Genomic DNA, 18,223 nt, shown 5'->3' on the forward strand with positions numbered 1-18,223 from the left:
AGTAGGTCCACCTGGGCATGGGGCTATATAGCTCACCCTACACATTTGGGACTAGCTTTGGAGAGGTTACTCACTGTTTTCGACATGAGGCTGATGCAATTTCAGCAGAGAATGTTACAGGACCCTAAGGGTCCCACACATGGTACAGTCCTGTGGGTCACACTAACCTAGTTTGGTCAAGCAATGCTTCCTCGCTTGTTATCAGGAGGCTGAGCCGTGAGCTTCACCATCCAGTCAGAAGCAGGAATTTGGACCAAGATGTGATCTGTTGACTGCTGTGTGGCTGTTTGGTGTTTTAATAATAGGTGATGCAGCAGCAGGATAGGCTGCTGCTTTGTTCTTCCCCCCCCACTACCCTCATGAAAGCCTTCCTTGCCTTTTTAGACTATTTTTGAAATCAATGCCACCAGCAAGACTCCTGCAAGCGAAGTGATGCGAGCTAAACGCGGCAGGGATGGACGGGCAATCGACAGGTTTCAGCAGAAGCAGGAGGAAAAGAAGGCATCTGCGCTGCTGCATCCTGAGAGCCAGAGGTCCGCCCACCTGCCCGAGCAGGAGACTGAGCAAGAGACGCTGCAGGTACAAAGCTTTAATGCATGCAGTGATCTCCAGGAGGTGACTGTCATCCCTACTCTGAGCTGCCCAAAGCCCTCTAAAGGTGGGTCCACAGCAATGTCAGCAGGCAGGGGTTCCAGTGGTGTGAGCTTCTTCTCAGCAGTGTCTTGGCTTCCTTGCAGCAGTCCAGTCTGTGATTAGCTTTTGCTTATGTAATATTTTTAGTGTGCTGTATGCATGTATTCCCCCATTCCTGCTCACACCCCAGATCAGTCCAGACAAGTGGGTTTATGCATCCCTACCGGCAGATGGAGGTAGAGAACAAAAGTTGTTTTTTTTTTTGGGTTTTTTTTTCTACTGCTACATAACCGAGAGTGCCACCTGCAGTCCCTCAGTGTTTCCAGCAGATGGTAGAGGTGCAAACCTTCAGTCTGATAGTTTAGGTTCCTTCATGAGCCATCCCTCTGGTTGAGCAGGACAAGCGGGGGGTGTAAATCCCTGGCTAGGCTTGACCCTTGTTTTCCAAGGGGAGGGAAAGCCAGGGTTCCTAGTTCCCTTGCTCCCCCCTGAGGCCCTATCACCCAGGCCGGCCAGTTGCAGTGTCCTGGAGTACCCAGAATCAGGAAAGTATACTTTTCATTTGTTTTTGTTCTAGGTTGCTTGGGAGGCTGTCTCTTTAAGAGGTGTTTGGTTTGGTTTTTTTTTTTTAACAAAAGAAGAGTGGTTTTCAGGCTTGTACTGTGTCTGAGATTTGGGGGGGGCAATTTGCCAGCTCGGCATTAAGGTGAGTAGGGAACTGCATGGCTCATGCTGTGTTCAGCACCTGGAGCTTGGACAGCAACTGCAAGGGCAGCGCTATGTTTTCTTATCCCATTCTGATTTATTTTTGGCTGCTTGCGATTGTAATGCCATCTCCTACTGAGCACAGGAAAGCCTGACAGGCCTGTGGGGGAGGCGGTCCCACTTCAGTGCGGCCCTTCTCTGCCCTGGCTGTGCCTCTTGTGGTGAGGGAGCCTCGACACAAGGATCAGAGGACAGGTGCTGCACACGGGCTGCAGGCCCTGTGCAGGAGGCCCCAGGAGGGATGAAAGAGACGGCGGCCATCATAGCTCCATGTGGCAGGAGTCCTGCCATGAAATGGGGGAAGGCAGGGGCTTTCCTCCCCTGCTTTCTCCTGTGCATCACGGGCCTGGAGGAGGGGGAGACGTGCCAGCAGATGCAGGGGAGGACCTGGCACCCGCAGAGCAGGCAGACTGCAGTGGATTTTCCGCAGATTTTGTTTTACTACTGCATGAGGCCTGTCTCGCCAAGCAGGAGCTGGCGGCTAAGCAGCCAGCCTTATAGACTTCCTGAGGCAAGGCTAAGAAGTCTCAGGCGATGGGGGACATTTTGCATGGATCGATCGCGTTGAGATGATTCCTCTGAGGATTCAGATGGCACTGATCCACAGGGCGGTGATCCACAAGGAGACCTGCAAGTGGCTGGTCTGCGGGGGGACCCAGATGCAGACGAGGTTCCTCTGGCAGAAAGGGATGACTCGAGGGTGGTCAGGTTATTCTGTAAGGAGGAGTTGTGGCCTCTTACCCCTCAGGTTCTGGAGGAAATGGGGATTAAGGTTGCGCAGGAGGATTCCGACAATAAAGGGGTAAATCCGGTGTTGGAGGGACTGCGTGGACCACTGAGGGCATTCCCTTTGCCAAAGCAGGTAAAGAAGCTGTCTGACCAGGAATGGGATTTCCCAGAAGCTGAATTGAAGGTGGCCAGGGTTATGACCAGGTTGTATTCCTTGCTGGAGAACCTCTTACAGCTGTGGAAGCTGCCAAAGTGGATGCAGCAGTGACAAAACTATTTATTTATTTCTGTGGCAGATCGGTGGCCTTGAAGGATGTCCAGGACCAGAAGCTGTTTGAAGTCTTAGCTTTGAGTCTTAGAGCTACAGTCTGCGCTAGTTTGATGCAGAAGGCTTGTTTGTTCTGTGCAAAAGGCGCAGGAGAAGGCCATGGGAGCCTCTGCAGATTCTGGCCAGAATACTCAGTTGAAAGCTGGATGCACTCTGATATGCTTAACACTTCAGCTAGGAGTATGGTGTCCACGCGAAGGCTCCCGTGGTTATGTAATTGGTTGGCGGATATTTGGTTGAAAGCACAACTTTGTAATCTCCCCTTCAAAGGAAAGTTGTTGTTTTGGGGAGGACCTGGAGAAGCAGATGAAGCAGTTGGCAGATTCTAAAGGGAATAGACTGCCCGAGGATAAGGGATGTAAGAAGATCTTCCCATCTCACACTTGCTTCCGTGAGATGAGGAGATTTCGCTCTAACAGAACTTCTTCCACTTCTACACAGAAGTAGGGTTCAGGAAGACAGCAGTCCTTTCGAGGCTCCTGTAGACTGGCCAGAGATAATGCCAGACAGGGTTCCGGAGGTGCGAACATCCAATGAAGGCAGGCTAGTCCACGTCTCGCTGGTGGTTGTCAGAGGAAGGTTGTCCCGGTTTTACGAGGAGTGGACTAGAATCACTTCAGACCAGTGGGTGCTGGAAGTAATATGGGATGACTACGCTTTAGAATTTTCTCAATCCCTAAAAGAGGCATTTGTGGTGTCCTCTTGTGTTTCGCCTGTCAAGCGGGCAGTGGTGCGGGACACTCTTGCTGCAACTTCAGCAATTAGAAGCCATCATCCTGGACCTGCAAGAGGAGCACAGTTGAGGAAGGTATTCCATGTACTTCATGGTTCCTAAGAAGGAGGGCTCGTTTTGGCCCATTCTGGATCTGCAAAGGGTCAGTGCAGCATTGCAAGTGCCACACTTTCAGATGAAAATGTTGTGTGCGGTGATTGCAGCAGTGGCAAGGGGGAGTTTCTGGCTTCCTTGGATCTAACGGAGGCATAATGTCCACATTCCCATCAGCCCAGACCATCAGGTTTCTTCGCTTCACAGTGCTAGGAGAGCATTTTCAGTTTCGAGCCCTTCCCTTCAGGCTGGTTACTGTTCCAAAAACGTTCACGAAGGTGATGGTGGTGGCGGTGGCCCTCAGCAGAGAAGGGATACTGGTACATCTGTATCTGGACGATTGGCTCAGTTGGGCAAAGTGTGTCTGTTTCATTTGGCGAGTGACAGAGCACCTGGAGTCCCTGGGCTGGGTGATAAACCGGGCAAAGAGCCATCTAGAACAATCCCAGTCCTTGGATTATCTGGGAGCTTGATTCGACACCAGGTTAGGCAGGATGTTTCTTACCCAGGAAAAGGTGCTCAAGTTACAGTCGCAGGTGGTTTGACGTAAGGGACCTGCCGGTCCCCAAGGTCTGGGATTATCTGCAGGTGCTGAGTTCCATGGCTTCTATGCTGGATTTGGTGCCATGGACTTTTGCGCACATGCATCCACTTCAGAAGGCACTCCTGTCCTGTGTGAATCCGCTGTCAGAGGAGTTTCAGCTGCCCTTGCTGCTCCAGGACCAGTCTCTCGTGGTGCCTGTTGAAGAATTTGGAGAAGGGAGTGGATCTTGAGGTTCCAGACTGGGTGGTAGTGACCAAGGATGTCTGTGTCAGTGATTTGGGGGAGTGATATGTCAAGTTTCCGCAGCCCAAAGGCAGTGGTCTCCGATAGAAGCATCCTGGTCAATTAGCCATCTAGAAATGAGGGCGGTTCAGAGGCTGCTGTTCGTTCTTCCTCTGATTCTGGGATGGGCGGTACCTGTGCTCTCAGACAATGCGACGATGGTGGCCTATATCAATTGGCAGGGCGGAACAAAGATTCGCTTAGTGGCTCGAGGTTTACGAACTCTTTGCCTGGGCGGAACTTAATCTAGTGGCTCTTGTAGCCTCTCATGTGGCAAGTGTGGACAATGTGCTAGCAGATTATCTCAGCACACAACAGCTGGATCTGGGAGAATGGGGGCTGTTGGCGGAGGCCTTTGCGATCCTTCAGCGCAGGTGGGGCAAATCCCAGTTCAATCTTATGGCAATGAGGAAGAATGCCAAGGCAGCCAGCCAAGCTTTTCAGCCACCGAAGGGAGTTCAGCTCCACAGGAACAGACGCCCTAGTTCAGCCATGGCCAGAGAGGCTCCAGTTATGTCTTTCCTCCATGGCCGCTCATAGGTCAGGTGTTGCATTGCATCGAGCAGCATAAAGGATGAGTGATACTGGTAGCGCCGGAGTGACTGTGCCAGCCATGGTTTGTGGATCTAGTTCAGCTGGCGGTAGATGGGCTTGTAGTGCTGCTTCAGGGACCCATCTCATTGGAACAGGTGGATCGCTTCTGTCTAGCAGCTTGGCTTTTGAGAGGCCACGTTTCCGCTTGAAGGGGTATTCCAAGCCAGTGATTACTACCCTTCTTCAGGTTAGAAGATCCTCCACTTCTTTGGCTTATATTAGAGTTTGAAGGGTGTTTGAGTCCTGGTGTGGGGTACATGGCAAGGAACCCTTACAGGCAAACATTGCCCAAGTCTTGGCCTTTTTGCAAGAGGGCTTGTCAAAGGGTTTGGCTTATAATTCGCTCAGAGTCCTGGTTGCAGCCTTGGGTTCCTTCAGAGGGAGGTTGCAAGGATGACCCTTAGCTTCTCATCTGGGCATAGTACGCTTTCTTAAAGGAGCAAAGTATTTGCGTCCTCCAGTCCATAGACTTTGTCAGTCCTGGAATCTTAATTTGGTTTTGTGAGTACTGTGTGGTCTTCCTTTTGAGCTTCTGCAAAGGGCTTCTTTGAAGGAAACAGTGTTTCTGGTGGCAATTGCTCAATGAGACAAATTTCTGAGCTCAAAGCCTTATTGTGTAGAGAGGACTCTTTTTTTTTTTTTTTTTTTTTTTTGAGAATTTCCAATATTGGTGACTCATTATGGACAGTTCCTTGCTTCCTTCCTTTTTTGCCCAAGTTGGTGTTTGATCTTTTATCTTAGCCGGGGTTTTCACACCTGATGTCCGATTCTCCCCATGCAAAGGAACTTCATCTTTTGGATGTGTGTCAGGTTCTCCTAAGATATGTCAAGGTGACTAATGTATTCTGGTGCTTGGACCATCTTTTTGTTTTGTTTAATGAACCAGAGAAATGTTGCAAAGCAACTGAGTATGATTGCTCATTGGTTGAAAGAGGTGATAGTTTTGGCCTGTATTTGTAAAGGTTGGTCGATCCCTGAAGGATTGTGGGCACATTCCACTAGGGCACTGGCAGCCTTCTGGGCGGAGTGTCAGTGTCACCACAGGAGATTTGTCGGGCAGCAACTTGGTCCTCTTTGCACACTTTTACTAAACCTTATCGTTTGGATGTGAGGGCTCCTTTGGTGACAGTGTGTTGCGTGCAGGTCTTTCGGGATATCACCCAGTGTAGGAGGGACTTGGGTACATCCCACTTGTCTGGACTGATCTGGGGTATGAACAGGAAAGGAAAATTGGTTCTTACCTACTAGCCTTTATTCCTGGAATACCACAGATCACTCCACACTCCCGGCCCATTATATTGAATTTTTTGAAAGACCCCTCCCGATTCTGGATGCTTTGGGTGATGCAGACTTTAAGTTTCTTGTGCTGCAGAATAAAATTTGTATATAGTTCTCAGTTTGAGACTCAAAATTCCATTTTTCCTTGGCCCTAGTTCAGGGATCGGTTTTGGTTGGGAGTTCCAAGTTGTTCCCCCAGCTCGCTTTAGAGGGAGAGATCCTTGAGGTTTGAAGTTAGACATCCTGACTTGGGTACAGGTCAGTACTGAAGGACTGCAGGTGGCACTCTGTAATGTAGCGTTGCCTCAAAGTTTTTGTTGTCTGCCTCCATCTGCTGGTAGGGTTGCAAAACCCACTTGTCTGGACTGATTTGTGGTATTCCAGGAGTGAAAATTAACAGGTAAGAACCAATTTTCCTATTTCAGACCTATATTGAGCTTGATCAGGTTGTCTCTTCTCTCTGTAATGAGTTCTGCTGCTTGTTGTTTTCATAACAGTAAGAATAAATGACAACAGATAAAGACCGGTTGGGCCCAGCCAGTCTGCCCCGCTAAAATTGACTCTTTACTACTGTGGGTAGATGAGTCTATAAACCCTCTGTACTTAACAGTTCACCCTGCCCTGTGTATCTGTCCCAGATGTGTTTTAACTTCTGTTACTGGGCTGGCCTTGTTCATTCCAGGCCCCCTCATCTTCCTCTTTGGTTCTTACAAGGCTCCGACACCCAGTCCTCCTCCTCCTCCCATTTCTTACCATCAAGCTTTGGAATAATCAATGACGCTGTTTGAAACCTCCACTCTCTCTGCTTATCAGTGTCAGGGTTATAGCCATGGCCGCTCCATGCTAGTTATAGGAAGCCCAGGAATATTCTAATGCAGTCTGCTCTGATTGCCCAGGAAGTTTTCTCAGCCGTTGTGGGTGGGAAAAGGAAGAGACAGCAGATCGGAGAGCCCAGTATTGAGAAGAAGAAGAAATCGGCTCCTCTGGATGAGGAGTTCTACATCCCATACCGACCCAAGGACTTTGAGAGTGAGAGGGGGTAAGCGGGGATGTGCTGGGAGCAGGATATTGCTCTGTCTGCTGAGTTTTGGGGGTTCAGCCTCGAAGGAGGTATCCCATCCACCACTTATCTAACAAAATTGTTTATTTTCCTGGAGGAAGAGAATAGATTAAACTGTGTGGGGTTTTGGTTTGGGGGGGGGGGGTTTGTTTGGTTTTTCTTTTGAGGGGGGGTTATTTGGTTTTCATTTCTCAGTGAATTTAGCATTTATTAAAGATGAGATTAATAACATTAGAAACAAAATTCACACAAACCCTCTCACAGTACAGGTTTTCCCTACTTACTCGCACCACTGCCAGTTGCTCTGGAGGGACCAAATCTAGGGGATCCCAAGGTCTGGGCAATCTCTGGCTTCTCTCTGGCGCTGCCAACAATGGGCCAACATTTGCTAACTGTGGTGGTTTGTGCAGTGCCGGTCTGCTGGGAAATAGGACTGAAGCCATCAACTTATTTCACACAGGCCATCAAATGGCTTTCAGATGGCAACAGCTTTCAGTCCCTATAAACCTGAACTGGATTTGAACCAGTGACTTGGAGGCGAGAATCCCGTAACAATCCCCTGAGCCATCTAGTCCCACAGAGGAGCTGTGTCTGGGAGGACAGAGGCTGGACTTGCACAGTCTTGAGACAGACACTGGGCTTCTATCCTCCAGGTGTGCCTTGCAGGTTGAGGGTTCAACAGTAAGGTTGTAGCTCCGATGATGGGACACTCGCAGCGCTCTCCCCTCCTCTCAGACTGAATTTTACCCATTCGTTTTTTCTGCAGCCTGAGCATCAGCGGTGAGGGTGGTAGCAGCTTTGAGCAGCAGGCCGCAGGGGCCATGATGGACATCCTTGGGGACCAGAATGAGGATATGAAGAAAAGCAGCCAGCTGCTGAAATGGTGAGTGTTTCGGCCACTCCTGGAATTTGTTTGTATTGCATGCACGGAGGGGGGTGCATCTTATGCTACTATGAGACTTGTTCAAAGAGGTGGGTCAGGCCCCAGCAGTGTCGAGATCTTGGTTCTCCCGTGCCCAAAGAGATTCTGATTTGGAAGAACTTGGTTAGAGAAGCATTATGCCCAACCAGCTCCAGCCGTTTATGCCCCCAAGAAATGGATTAACAGGCTGTACTCATTTCCAGGGATCGGAAGAAAAAGAAATTTGTGGGAAGAACAGGCCAAGAGGACAAAAAGAAGATAAAAACGGAGAGCGGCAGATTCATCAGCAGCTCATACAAGAGGAATCTGTATCCTTCCAAAAAGCATGCTCGTGACTGCTGGAGTCCAGCAGGCGAGGGTCCCCAGGGGAGCCCTGCAGGAGAGAACCTGTTCACATCCCTGTGAGGGAAGTAGGGGAGAGGCAGAGGTGGGTGTTAGAGCGCTGTTGTCCCGAGCGGTGAAAGGAAGTCCAAGGACTGGGGCAGAGTTAGCAGTTTGTAATGTTGGTTGGGTGTGGTCAAAGTGTCCCCGAGGGAGTCCTGCAGGCGAGAGAGTGCTCATTTCCCTGACGACTCCTGCAGGACAGCACCCGGTTGTGTCTCCCGGACAGGGTGGGAGGCAGCGCAGGGTCCTGAGCAGCGTGGTGGGGATGCAGAGTTGTTCCTCCTTAGTGTTGGTTGGACTTGGTGCAGGAGGATCTGTAGCAGGATGCCCATGATAAAAGATGATTGAAGTGTTACCGGAGCAATAAGACATTGAGAAGGTCATGCTGGAAGAAGGTTTCCAGGGGAAGACAGGAGACATAGGTTCAGCTATTGGGCCTAGGACGTTATGTTATCCAGGGACCTTTCCTGAACTTCTTGTCTGCAGCTACAGTGACTGGAAAAAGAAATACAAAATTGATGACTGTGACTCGGAGGAAGAGATGGGGAACGTGTCGGGAGATGGGAGACGCAGGAAGGGAAGAGGTAAAAGGATGGGGGTGGCAGAGGCAGATGCCAAGAACTAAAGAGGGTAGAAGCTGGTTCAGGGCAGGGGGAGGGTGAAAGGGGACTGAGTCTGATTTAGGGTGGGAGGAGAAAGGGAGCAAATGCTGGTAAAGGAGGGATGGTGGAAGAGCCAGAGAGGGCATGGGGCAGGAATGTGAAGGAAAGCAGAAGTTGCCAGTGATCTATAAGAGGGCTATGGACTAACATCTCTAAGGAAGGACAGATTTACTGAGTCCAAGATGTGAGTCCAGTCCGTGGTAAGGAAATGTGGATTGTGCTTGTGGTACTCCTTCAGGTATTCGAGATCACTAATTTGTGTGCTTGCACAGGAGGAAGCAGCCGAGTCCGGGGACAGCGACTGAACTCCACGGGACGGCCCGGCTCACAGGGGAAGCCACGCTCTGAGCTGAGAAGCAAGCAGCAAATCCTGAAGCAGAGGAAGGCGCAGGACCGGCAGCGCTTCCTGCAGGGTGGCGGCATGAAGCGTCTCAGATCCAAGAACCGGCAGCGAGTGCAGGAGATGCGCAAGAACGCCTTTGGGCGGGGGCGAGCCAGCACCACAGGCAAGAAGGGCAAGATGAGAAAGCGACTGTAGGGGAAGGGAACCTTTTGGGTCTACGGGATACGCCGGAGAGATCCAGGCAAGCTGGGCCAGGGATTTTCTACCTTCCACAGCATGGCACACGTGGAACCGAGCCACGGGAGTCTGGCAGGGCAGATGTGGACTGCCAGATACAGAAGGATCCTCAAAGCAGAGACTGGGTACGGTGCACGCTGAGAGTAATGGCCATACCAAGATCTGGGCCAACATGCTACTTATGGCTTCCATTTAACTTCTGTCTCCAAGAGTACGGCAGGATCACACCAAGAGCCCATCTTTGTCATTTAGCTGGTAAGCTCCAGTCCCAGCCGATGCAAATGGACACAAAACAGATAAGAGCTGGCCCTGTGTTTCTCTCCTGCCATCACAAAGGATATTGTTTCTGTAAAGCTTTGATGCTATTAAAAAATATATATATTTTTCTTGTAATTTTTCTTATGGTCTAGTTGTTAAAGGATTGCATTGAGTTGAGCGCCAGGTCACGGTCAGCGATGCTGGTGAAGAGCGCACATAGTGGGAGGAATGTCCCGGTTCCGTTCCATTGTTTCCGTATTTTATTTTTTGACGAGCGCCTTTATTCCTCCAGATTCAGCAATGGTTGTAACACAATTGTGTCCTCTGTGGAATCTGACGGAAGTGTGTTAAAGTCGGGAGTCGCTCGGCTCCCTTACGAGGAATGGACAAATTATCATGGACCAGTGGGTCCTAAGTATAATAAGAAATACCTACACAAAATTTGCTCGGCCGATACCAGAAGCTTACATGGTCTCCCCTGGCACTCCCCACGCCAAGTAAGTGACAGTTCAGGGGACAGTGGACCGCTTGTGGCATCTGGGGGCTATAGTACCAGTTCCTCCAGAGGAACAGGAAGGTATTCTGTTTATTTCATGGTACCAAAAAGGGAGGGAACGTTCAAGCTGTTTTTGGATTTAAAAAACATAAATGCGGTACCCCAGCTCCACATAGAAACTCTGCGATCAGTCAGCGGCAGTATGCAAGGGAGAGTTACTGGCATCTCAGTTTGAAAGAAACATACAATGGCTTGCAAAGGTATTCAGCCCCTTAAGTCAGCAAATTTGTGTAATCACAAATGACACTTAAGCATACTCTCTAGAACAATTTTCAAAGTCACAATTCATTTCTCTGCATTTTTTGTAAAATAAAATTAAAAACTGAAAGATTCTGCTTTCCTAGTGTGTAGCCAGATGGACTCAGGACCAATGGGTTATGCTCCCCTGCCAGCAGATGGAGACGGAGTCAGATTTCAAAGCTGTCGTCATCCTACATACACCCCTGCAGGTGACCTCAGCCCTCCAGTATTCTTTGTCTCCAGCAGATGGTGGATGTAGCTCTCTCTATGGGATTGCTGTACTTTTTGGAAGGAGAAATTCCACTTTCTAAATTGAAGGAAAATTGAGCTACGCTGTCCTGCAGTGATACTTAAAAGTCCCTCCCCCAGTTGAATGCCTGAGGTGATTTCCGAGATCCCTCAGCAATGTGCCTTGGGCCGGTAGCCGGTTCCCAGCATGGACGTTGCTGCTTAAGTAGTTGAATGACAGCAGGTGTAGGAAGCTGAGCGTGGCGGTGACTGCCAAAGCCCTCTTTCTCCCCCCCCCCCCCCCCCCACACACACACAGCTGGAGACCGTTTCTGTACTCAGCTGGTACAGGTAGCCCAGGTAAGTTTGGAAAAAAAAAATTACCTCCCAATTCAGACGTTTGGAGAATTTTTCGGTAAGACTTCCTTCTCGTGCTTGGCACGCCGTACTGACATCGTTCCTGATCGTGTTGGGGTAAGGGGAAGTGGGCTTCCGAGAGGACCTATCCGAGACCTACTTACATATTCCAATCCATCAAGAACACCATTTCCTATGCTTGCGGTACTGGGTTGCCATTATCAGTTCCGGGTACTGCCCTTTGGCCTAGCCACTGCCCCTAGAACATTTTCCAAGATTATGGTGGTCATAGCGGCAGCATTGAGAAGAGAGGGAATCCTGGTGCACCCCTACTTGGACGACTTGTTGTTCCAGGCCAGATCTGTGGAAGAGTGTCTCTGGGTAACCAATAGGGTGACATCCTTGCTTCAGGAACTCGGTAATAACCCTGGACAATAGCAATGTTAAGCCTTCTCAGTCCTTGGAATATCTGGGAGTCTGATTCGACACCAAGAAGGTCCTCCTTCCAACCATACAGATAAGAAAGTTGATGTCCCAGGTGTGTCATGTCAGTTGATGAGCTCAATATGCCCAATGGTGTGGAGCTATCTCCAAATTCTTGGTTTGAGGGCAGTTACTCTGGAAGTGGTACCATGGGCAAGGGCACATGTGACCACTTCAGCACTCACTGCTGCCATGTTGGAAGCTGCAGTCTCAAGACTTTTTGATTTGCCTCCACTTGCTCTCTGCTCCAGTGCTATCTGCAGGAAGCTAATCTGAGCAGGAATGTGCCACTGTCCTCACCAAACGGGCTCGTCCTCACATGGGGAGTACACTGTCAGGAACTGTTGGACTGAAGAAGAGGCCCTCTGAAACATCAACCGCCTGGAAGCCCAGGCAATCACATTGGCATGTCTACAATACAGCCACAAGCTCCAGGGTCGAGCGGTCGCATGATGCCAGACAATGCGACGATGGTAGCCTACATCAACTGCCATGGTGGAACCAAGAGCCAGCAAGTGTCACAGGAGCTAGACCTCCTTATGGAATGGGCGGAAATACATCTACAGATGATTTCAGCCTCCCACATCTCAGGAAAAGATAACGTTAGATCAGACTTTCTAAGTAGGGAGAGTCTTGCTCCAGGAGAGGGGTGTTGTCTGCCAAAGCCTTTCAACTGATAGTAGATCGCTGGGGCCTCCCATCCATTAACCTGCTGGCCGCATCTCACAATGCGAAGGTTTCCTGATTCTTGAGATGCAAAAGAGATCCATGGTCCCTGGGGATCAACGGTCTTGTTCAAACCTGGCCGGAAGAAGAGTTGCTATACCCCTTCCCTCCGTGGCCCCTGATGGGGCAGGGTCATTCGCAGAATCGAGTACCAGAGGGGATTAGTCCTACTAGTAGCTCCATATTGGACTAGGCATCAGATATTCTTTAGAGCATAAATCTGTACAGGCATTGAGGCTCAGCTGCTCAGAAGGACCTGCCTGGTGTCACCTTGGGAGCTCAACCTCTTCTTTTATTTATTTATTTTTTTCAGCATGAGCAATCCCCCCCTAGGCAAATGTATGTCCACCATCTGCTGGAGCCAGAGAATACTGGCAGGCTGATGTTGGGGCAGGGCTATATCACTGACATCAGCAAGTCAGTTTATCTCTGTCTCCATCTGCTGGAAGGAGTGCATAACCTACCAGTGTGGATTGACCTGCCTGTGTGCAGAGGAACTCAGATTCCTTTGCTGTACTGATCTCTGCATCATTACCTAAGATCCCTTCTCTCTCTCTTCCCCCCCCCCCCCCCCCCCCCCCCCCCCCCCCCCGCCAAAGAAAATCACAAGCAAAGTTGGCAAACATTTTTATAGCATAAAATAAAATGTGCATTTGGTATGTAAAAAGAAGCAACTAAGCTACAGCTGTACTGTAGAATTTCCTAACTCTTGCCCAGCTTTTACCCCCTGTGCTGCCAAAGCCATAAGGGTAGTAAGCAACTTGCCCAAGGACACAGTGTGTTTCAGTGGCAGATGACAACTAAGATGTGCAATAGAGTGGACATTCCTGAGGCTACAGACAGAATGAGACGTGAGCAAAGAAAGCTTGAAGACTAGGTGAATTCTTGGCAGTTAAGATTCAGTTAAAACTGGTGCAGTCATGCATTTCGGGTGCTGAAATCCAAGGTAATGGCACACAATGAGAGGTAGCTGGGGAGGGGGACGACTGATCTGCGCCAGCCAGGAGAGAAACCTAAAAGGTGATCATGTCTGCTGCTAGCAAGGTACCAATGTAGTGTGATAGGCCGTGCATGGAGCTAGAGTGCACAGAGCAGTGATCAGATAATGTGATGGATGCAGTCCTGAACGATCAGACAAGCACAGTGGTGGGGTGGGAGCATGGCACTGGGATGAACTGGTATTGATACAACAGGAAAGCACTGTAAAAAACTAGCACTGGTCCACACAGCAGGGGCTGGTTCTCATAAACTGGCTGAGGGAACCAGCAGCCACTTCGGGCAGGAGCACATCTGTGGGTCTTGTACAGGTCACGGCTGCCTGGAGACAGGAGAGCTGCTGACAGGCACAACCTGCAGGAAAACAAAGAAGCTTAGGACTACTGCAGAAATGCTTCGTTAGATAAGAAACCAAACCTCAAGAAGCAAACTTGTTAATGCACAAGCATAAAAATAAATCATTTCTCTTTTTGTCCATTTTACCCAACCCCATCCAACCACCCCTTACTTATCTCATTTCATCCTCTCATATAAGCTTACACCACTAGGAGACAGTACTGTGGATAAAAATACCACGTCAATAGTAACAATGGGAGCTCCTAGTCTCCCGCGAATCTGTGGCTGCAGAAACGGGCCAGTTACTATGGAAGTGCCACGGAAGAACTGGGGCCGAGCTGGATTGGGTGAAAAAGCAGCATAATGCCATTAACACCCCCCCCCACTGCCAGACAATTCCCCCCATATTCCTCTGCAGATCAGACGGCAGGAAGAGGAGAGCGGGGGGCCCTGTCTTCCTCTGCTGCCTGGGAACCGACTGCTGAGGAAACAGCCTCCTCCTCGTGGTTAAAAACAGCAGTCGGGCCTAGTCAGCAGAGGACGAAGATCGGGGCCCAGTGTTCTGCTGCTGCTCTTCTCCTCCTGCCACCCGACCTGCAGATAGGCCTGAGGGGAAGAGGGATCCTTGAAAAAAATTGCAGGCCGTCTCTTCTGCCAGCCACCCAACCCCCCCTCCCCTCAGCCTCAGAAGAGAAAAGCTGCCTTACAAGCAGGAGCTCCAGGACAGTTTTCTTTTTCCTTCTTTAAATAACTTTGAGGATCTGCAACCTGAAAATTCAACCTTTTATGATGTGAGGGGATCTGAGAGATGATGGGCAGGGGATTGGAGGGGAGGTTGTGAGTTTGGAGGTGCGGTGGAGTGTTAGTGTGGGAATCGAGGGCCTGAGCTCTGAATGAAGAGATTAGAGGGCATGTTTGAAGAGACGGTGAAGAGTGGAGAGGATGTGGGGATTATGCATGAGAAAATGGATGTCCAGAGGAATGATGTAAGGGATTATTCTTTCCTGACCCTAGATCTCCTCCCTCTCTTACCCTTCTAACCCTCCTGCCTGAAATCCTTTCTTCATTTCCCTCTTTGGAGATCTTCTATCTCACCAACTCTAGATCCCTTCTGCTTCTTTCCCCTCCAGCACCAATCACTACAATCCCTTTTCTCTAATGAAGAGCCACATAAATTAACTGGACATAGAAATGTCAAAAAAGGACTTTATTTTTATAAAATTTACAAAAAAACTGCATTAATTAATATGCAGTCTCACTATGGCGTGATACAAAGGCATTAGGATATCCATCATTTTATTTGCCATTCCCTTCTTAACAATTCCCAACATTAATCGCCACAGCACACTGAGCCGACTATTTCAATGAACTATCCACCATGCCGCCTAAATCTCTTTCCTGTGTGGTAACTCCTAAGATAGAGCCTAACATTGTATAACTACAACAAGGGCATTTTTCCCTATATGCATCACCTTGCACTTGACCACATTAAATTTCATCTGCCATTGGAAGCCCAATCTTTCAGTCTCACAAGATCCTCCTGTAATTTATCACAATCTGCTTGAGATTTAAATACGCTGCATAATTTTGTGTCCTCTGCAAATTTGATCACCTCACTCATCATACCCCTCTCCAGATCATTTATAAATATATTAAAAAGCACGGGTCCAAGTACAGATCACTGTTTACCATTTTCCACTGTGAAAACTGACCATTTAATCCTACTCTTTCCTGTCTTTTAAGCAGTTTGCAATGCACAAAAGGACATTGCCTCCTATCCCAGGTGGCACTCTAGGTTAAGGAGCAGTGTCAGTAAAGCTTTTCTTCTGTCTCCGTCTTCTGGCAGAAAGGCAAAACCCAGGAATCTGGATGGATCTGGGGTATGACCAGGAAAGTAGATCTGCTTAATAAAGCAACAAGAAGCACAGTGTTAAAAGTGGCGTGTGGGACTCACCTCAGCGATAGGGTTGGCTGGCAGCCCTCAAGGCCTGAGTGTACACTGTGGGATAGCTCTTCCTGATCTCATTAAGCATATCGGACAGATCTGTCATAAAGAACTGAATCTGCAAAACAGAAGTTTAAACAACAAAAGTGCCAGCCTTCTCCAGATCAGTTGTAAATCAGGAAAGGGAAGTTCCCTGTGTTCCATTCCCAGCCCCTGACTCTCTCAGCAGGCGTTGCCAAAAGGCAGAGTGCAAGAGCACTGACCGCAGGGAGCCCACTATTCCTGTAGCCCCTGACCGTCCCAGCAGGAGATGGTTAAGGAACACTGTAGGGGAGCTCACAGCTCCTGTAATCTGTTTCCTCCCAGCAGAAGTCACTATAGGAAATAGTACAGGAGCACTGACTGGAAGGGGCAGAGGAGACTTGTAGTTTGTACAACTCCTGCCACTCCCAGCAGAAGGCACAGTAGAGAATGATACTGAAGTGCAATTCACATCCCCCCCCCCCCCCCCCATTGTGTGGTGTTTGTTTGTTTGTTTGTTTTTTATGGGTGTGCACCCATATAGGCACTTTTTATGGTTAAATGTTTTTATTCAGTCCACAAATTGATATGGACCGATTTATGGAAGAAAAATCAGTCCTGGTGATGTCATCCGGAGTTCAATGCATCCTAGAATCTGAGACATGTTGGATCATGTGCCCCATGCCTGCTTCTTATTTCCTTCCTTCCTCCAAGCACATGCTGCTTGCCATGCTGGAGACATGAAGCCGAGCAAGTGGAACTTTCAATTTGACCCAGTATGGCAGTGCTTACATTAAGGAGGATAATTTCTCTCAAATATTGATGGAAAAGTATGACCAGCAAAGCCAGGGCAACGGAAAGGACTAGGCACTGACCTTGTCAAGCTGGCCCAGGGGATCCTCCACTGCGATGTCCAGCTGCAGTCTCATCTGTTTATTGAGGATCTGGAAGATGTTGAAAGTTGCCATTTTTATTCTTCCTATGAGGAGGGTTTTCTCCATGGCTGTGTTCTGGAGGTGAGCCCACTTTGACTCCTGAAGCAACAATGCAAAGAGTCATAAATGGAGATGCTGTTTCAGACATCTAGCAGAATTACTCACCAATAGCCATTCCTATCTCATCCTGACACTGCAGGCCCGTCTACTAATGTTTGAGGTCTGAATTGTGCAAGTCAGTTTTTTAAAGCAGAATTTCCTTTTAGATAAAGGAAAATTGGTTCTTACGTGCTAGATTTTGTTCCTGAAGTACCACAGATCAGTCCAGGCACCTGGGTTTTGCATCCCTACCAGCAGATGGAGGCAGAGAACAAAAACTTTCGGGCACTGCTACATAACCAAGAGTGCCACCTGCAGACCCTCAGTATTGACCTGTAACCAAACCAAACTAGAGTGAAATCAAACTCAACAATCCCCATCTCCCAGGGCAAATGTGAAACAAGGTTGGAGCCCCTCTGAACTGGAGCCTGACATCAACCCTAAGGAACCAACCAAACCTGGTCATCCTATAGGCTCTGAAACTATATACATTGAATATCTCATCAGATCTTGCTAATCATAATCAGTACGTCTTTTGCACACAATGGGCTGGGACGATCTGTGGTATTTCAGGAATGAAAATTAGCAGATAAGAACCAATTTTCCTGTCCTTTTTATACCCCAGATCAGTCCAGACAAGTGTGATGTACCAAAGCACCCCTACACTAGGTAGGCACCTGAAAGATCTGCTCTCAACACACACTCATCAAAACGCAGCTCCTCTGATGCGTGAACATCCAATCAGTAATGACAAGAGAAAGGGTGCGGTGATGACCATGTTGCTGCTCTACAGATCTCCTGTGGTGACACCAACTGACACTCAGCCCATGAGGCCACCTGCGCCCTAGTAGAATGCACTCGCAACCTCTCTGGAATCCTGCAACCCTTGCAAATATAAACCAAAAAGATAGTTTCCTTCAACCAGTGGGCAATCATGCTCTTTGAAAATTTGTTTCCCTTCCTTGGCTCCCCAAACAATATAAATAGGTGATCTGACCACCTAAAGCTGCTGGTGTCCTTCAGGTATCTCAATAGCACCTGAACATCCAACAAACAGAGCTCCCTCTCCACTGGAGATTCAGAAGACCAGTTCGGAAATGCAGGGAGCTCCACTGTCTGGTTAAGGTGGAACGAGGAAATGACCTTGGGCAAAAATGAGGGTACCATACGCAATGATACCCCATCATCCGAAATTCTAAAAAATGGTTCCCTACAGGGCAAAGCTGCAGCTCTGAAATTCACCTAGCTGAACAAATTGCCACTCAAAACACCATTTTCAAGGTGAATTCCTTTAGTGACACTCACCGTAACAGTTCAAATGGAGACCTGCATAGCACCTTTGAGCACCAAAATCAAGCTCCATGCCAGATTCTGCAAATCTTGGCCCCCTTCAAAAATCCATGTGTTGCTAAAGTCCTTCCTTGCAGCTTACTGCTGAGACACCCCAAAGCCACCA

General features: G+C 48.8%; 2 protein-coding genes across 3 annotated transcripts in view; one reads left to right on the forward strand and one right to left on the reverse strand.

Annotated features, from left to right (window-relative positions):
* DDX54 (DEAD-box helicase 54) overlaps window positions 1-9,980 on the forward strand; it is a 39,476-nt gene extending 29,496 nt beyond the window's left edge. The window contains exons 15-20 of the mRNA XM_029571805.1: window positions 385-579; window positions 6,876-7,018; window positions 7,806-7,922; window positions 8,165-8,269; window positions 8,832-8,929; window positions 9,280-9,980. Of these exons, the coding sequence (XP_029427665.1) occupies window positions 385-579; window positions 6,876-7,018; window positions 7,806-7,922; window positions 8,165-8,269; window positions 8,832-8,929; window positions 9,280-9,545 (924 nt within the window). The 3' untranslated portion in view covers window positions 9,546-9,980. The remainder of the gene's footprint in view (window positions 1-384; window positions 580-6,875; window positions 7,019-7,805; window positions 7,923-8,164; window positions 8,270-8,831; window positions 8,930-9,279) is intronic.
* Window positions 9,981-13,045: 3,065 nt separating this feature from the next.
* CFAP73 (cilia and flagella associated protein 73) overlaps window positions 13,046-18,223 on the reverse strand; it is a 36,879-nt gene continuing 31,701 nt past the window's right edge. For both annotated transcript variants that reach the window (XM_029571724.1, XM_029571723.1), the window contains exons 6-8: window positions 16,609-16,767; window positions 15,722-15,830; window positions 13,046-13,785 (exon numbers count right to left, since the gene is read on the reverse strand). In XM_029571724.1, the coding sequence (XP_029427584.1) occupies window positions 15,723-15,830; window positions 16,609-16,767 (267 nt within the window). In that variant the 3' untranslated portion in view covers window positions 13,046-13,785; window position 15,722. The remainder of the gene's footprint in view (window positions 13,786-15,721; window positions 15,831-16,608; window positions 16,768-18,223) is intronic.

Source organism: Rhinatrema bivittatum, chromosome 11 (genome assembly GCF_901001135.1).
Source record: "Rhinatrema bivittatum chromosome 11, aRhiBiv1.1, whole genome shotgun sequence".
Taxonomy (NCBI): Eukaryota; Metazoa; Chordata; class Amphibia; order Gymnophiona; family Rhinatrematidae; genus Rhinatrema; species Rhinatrema bivittatum.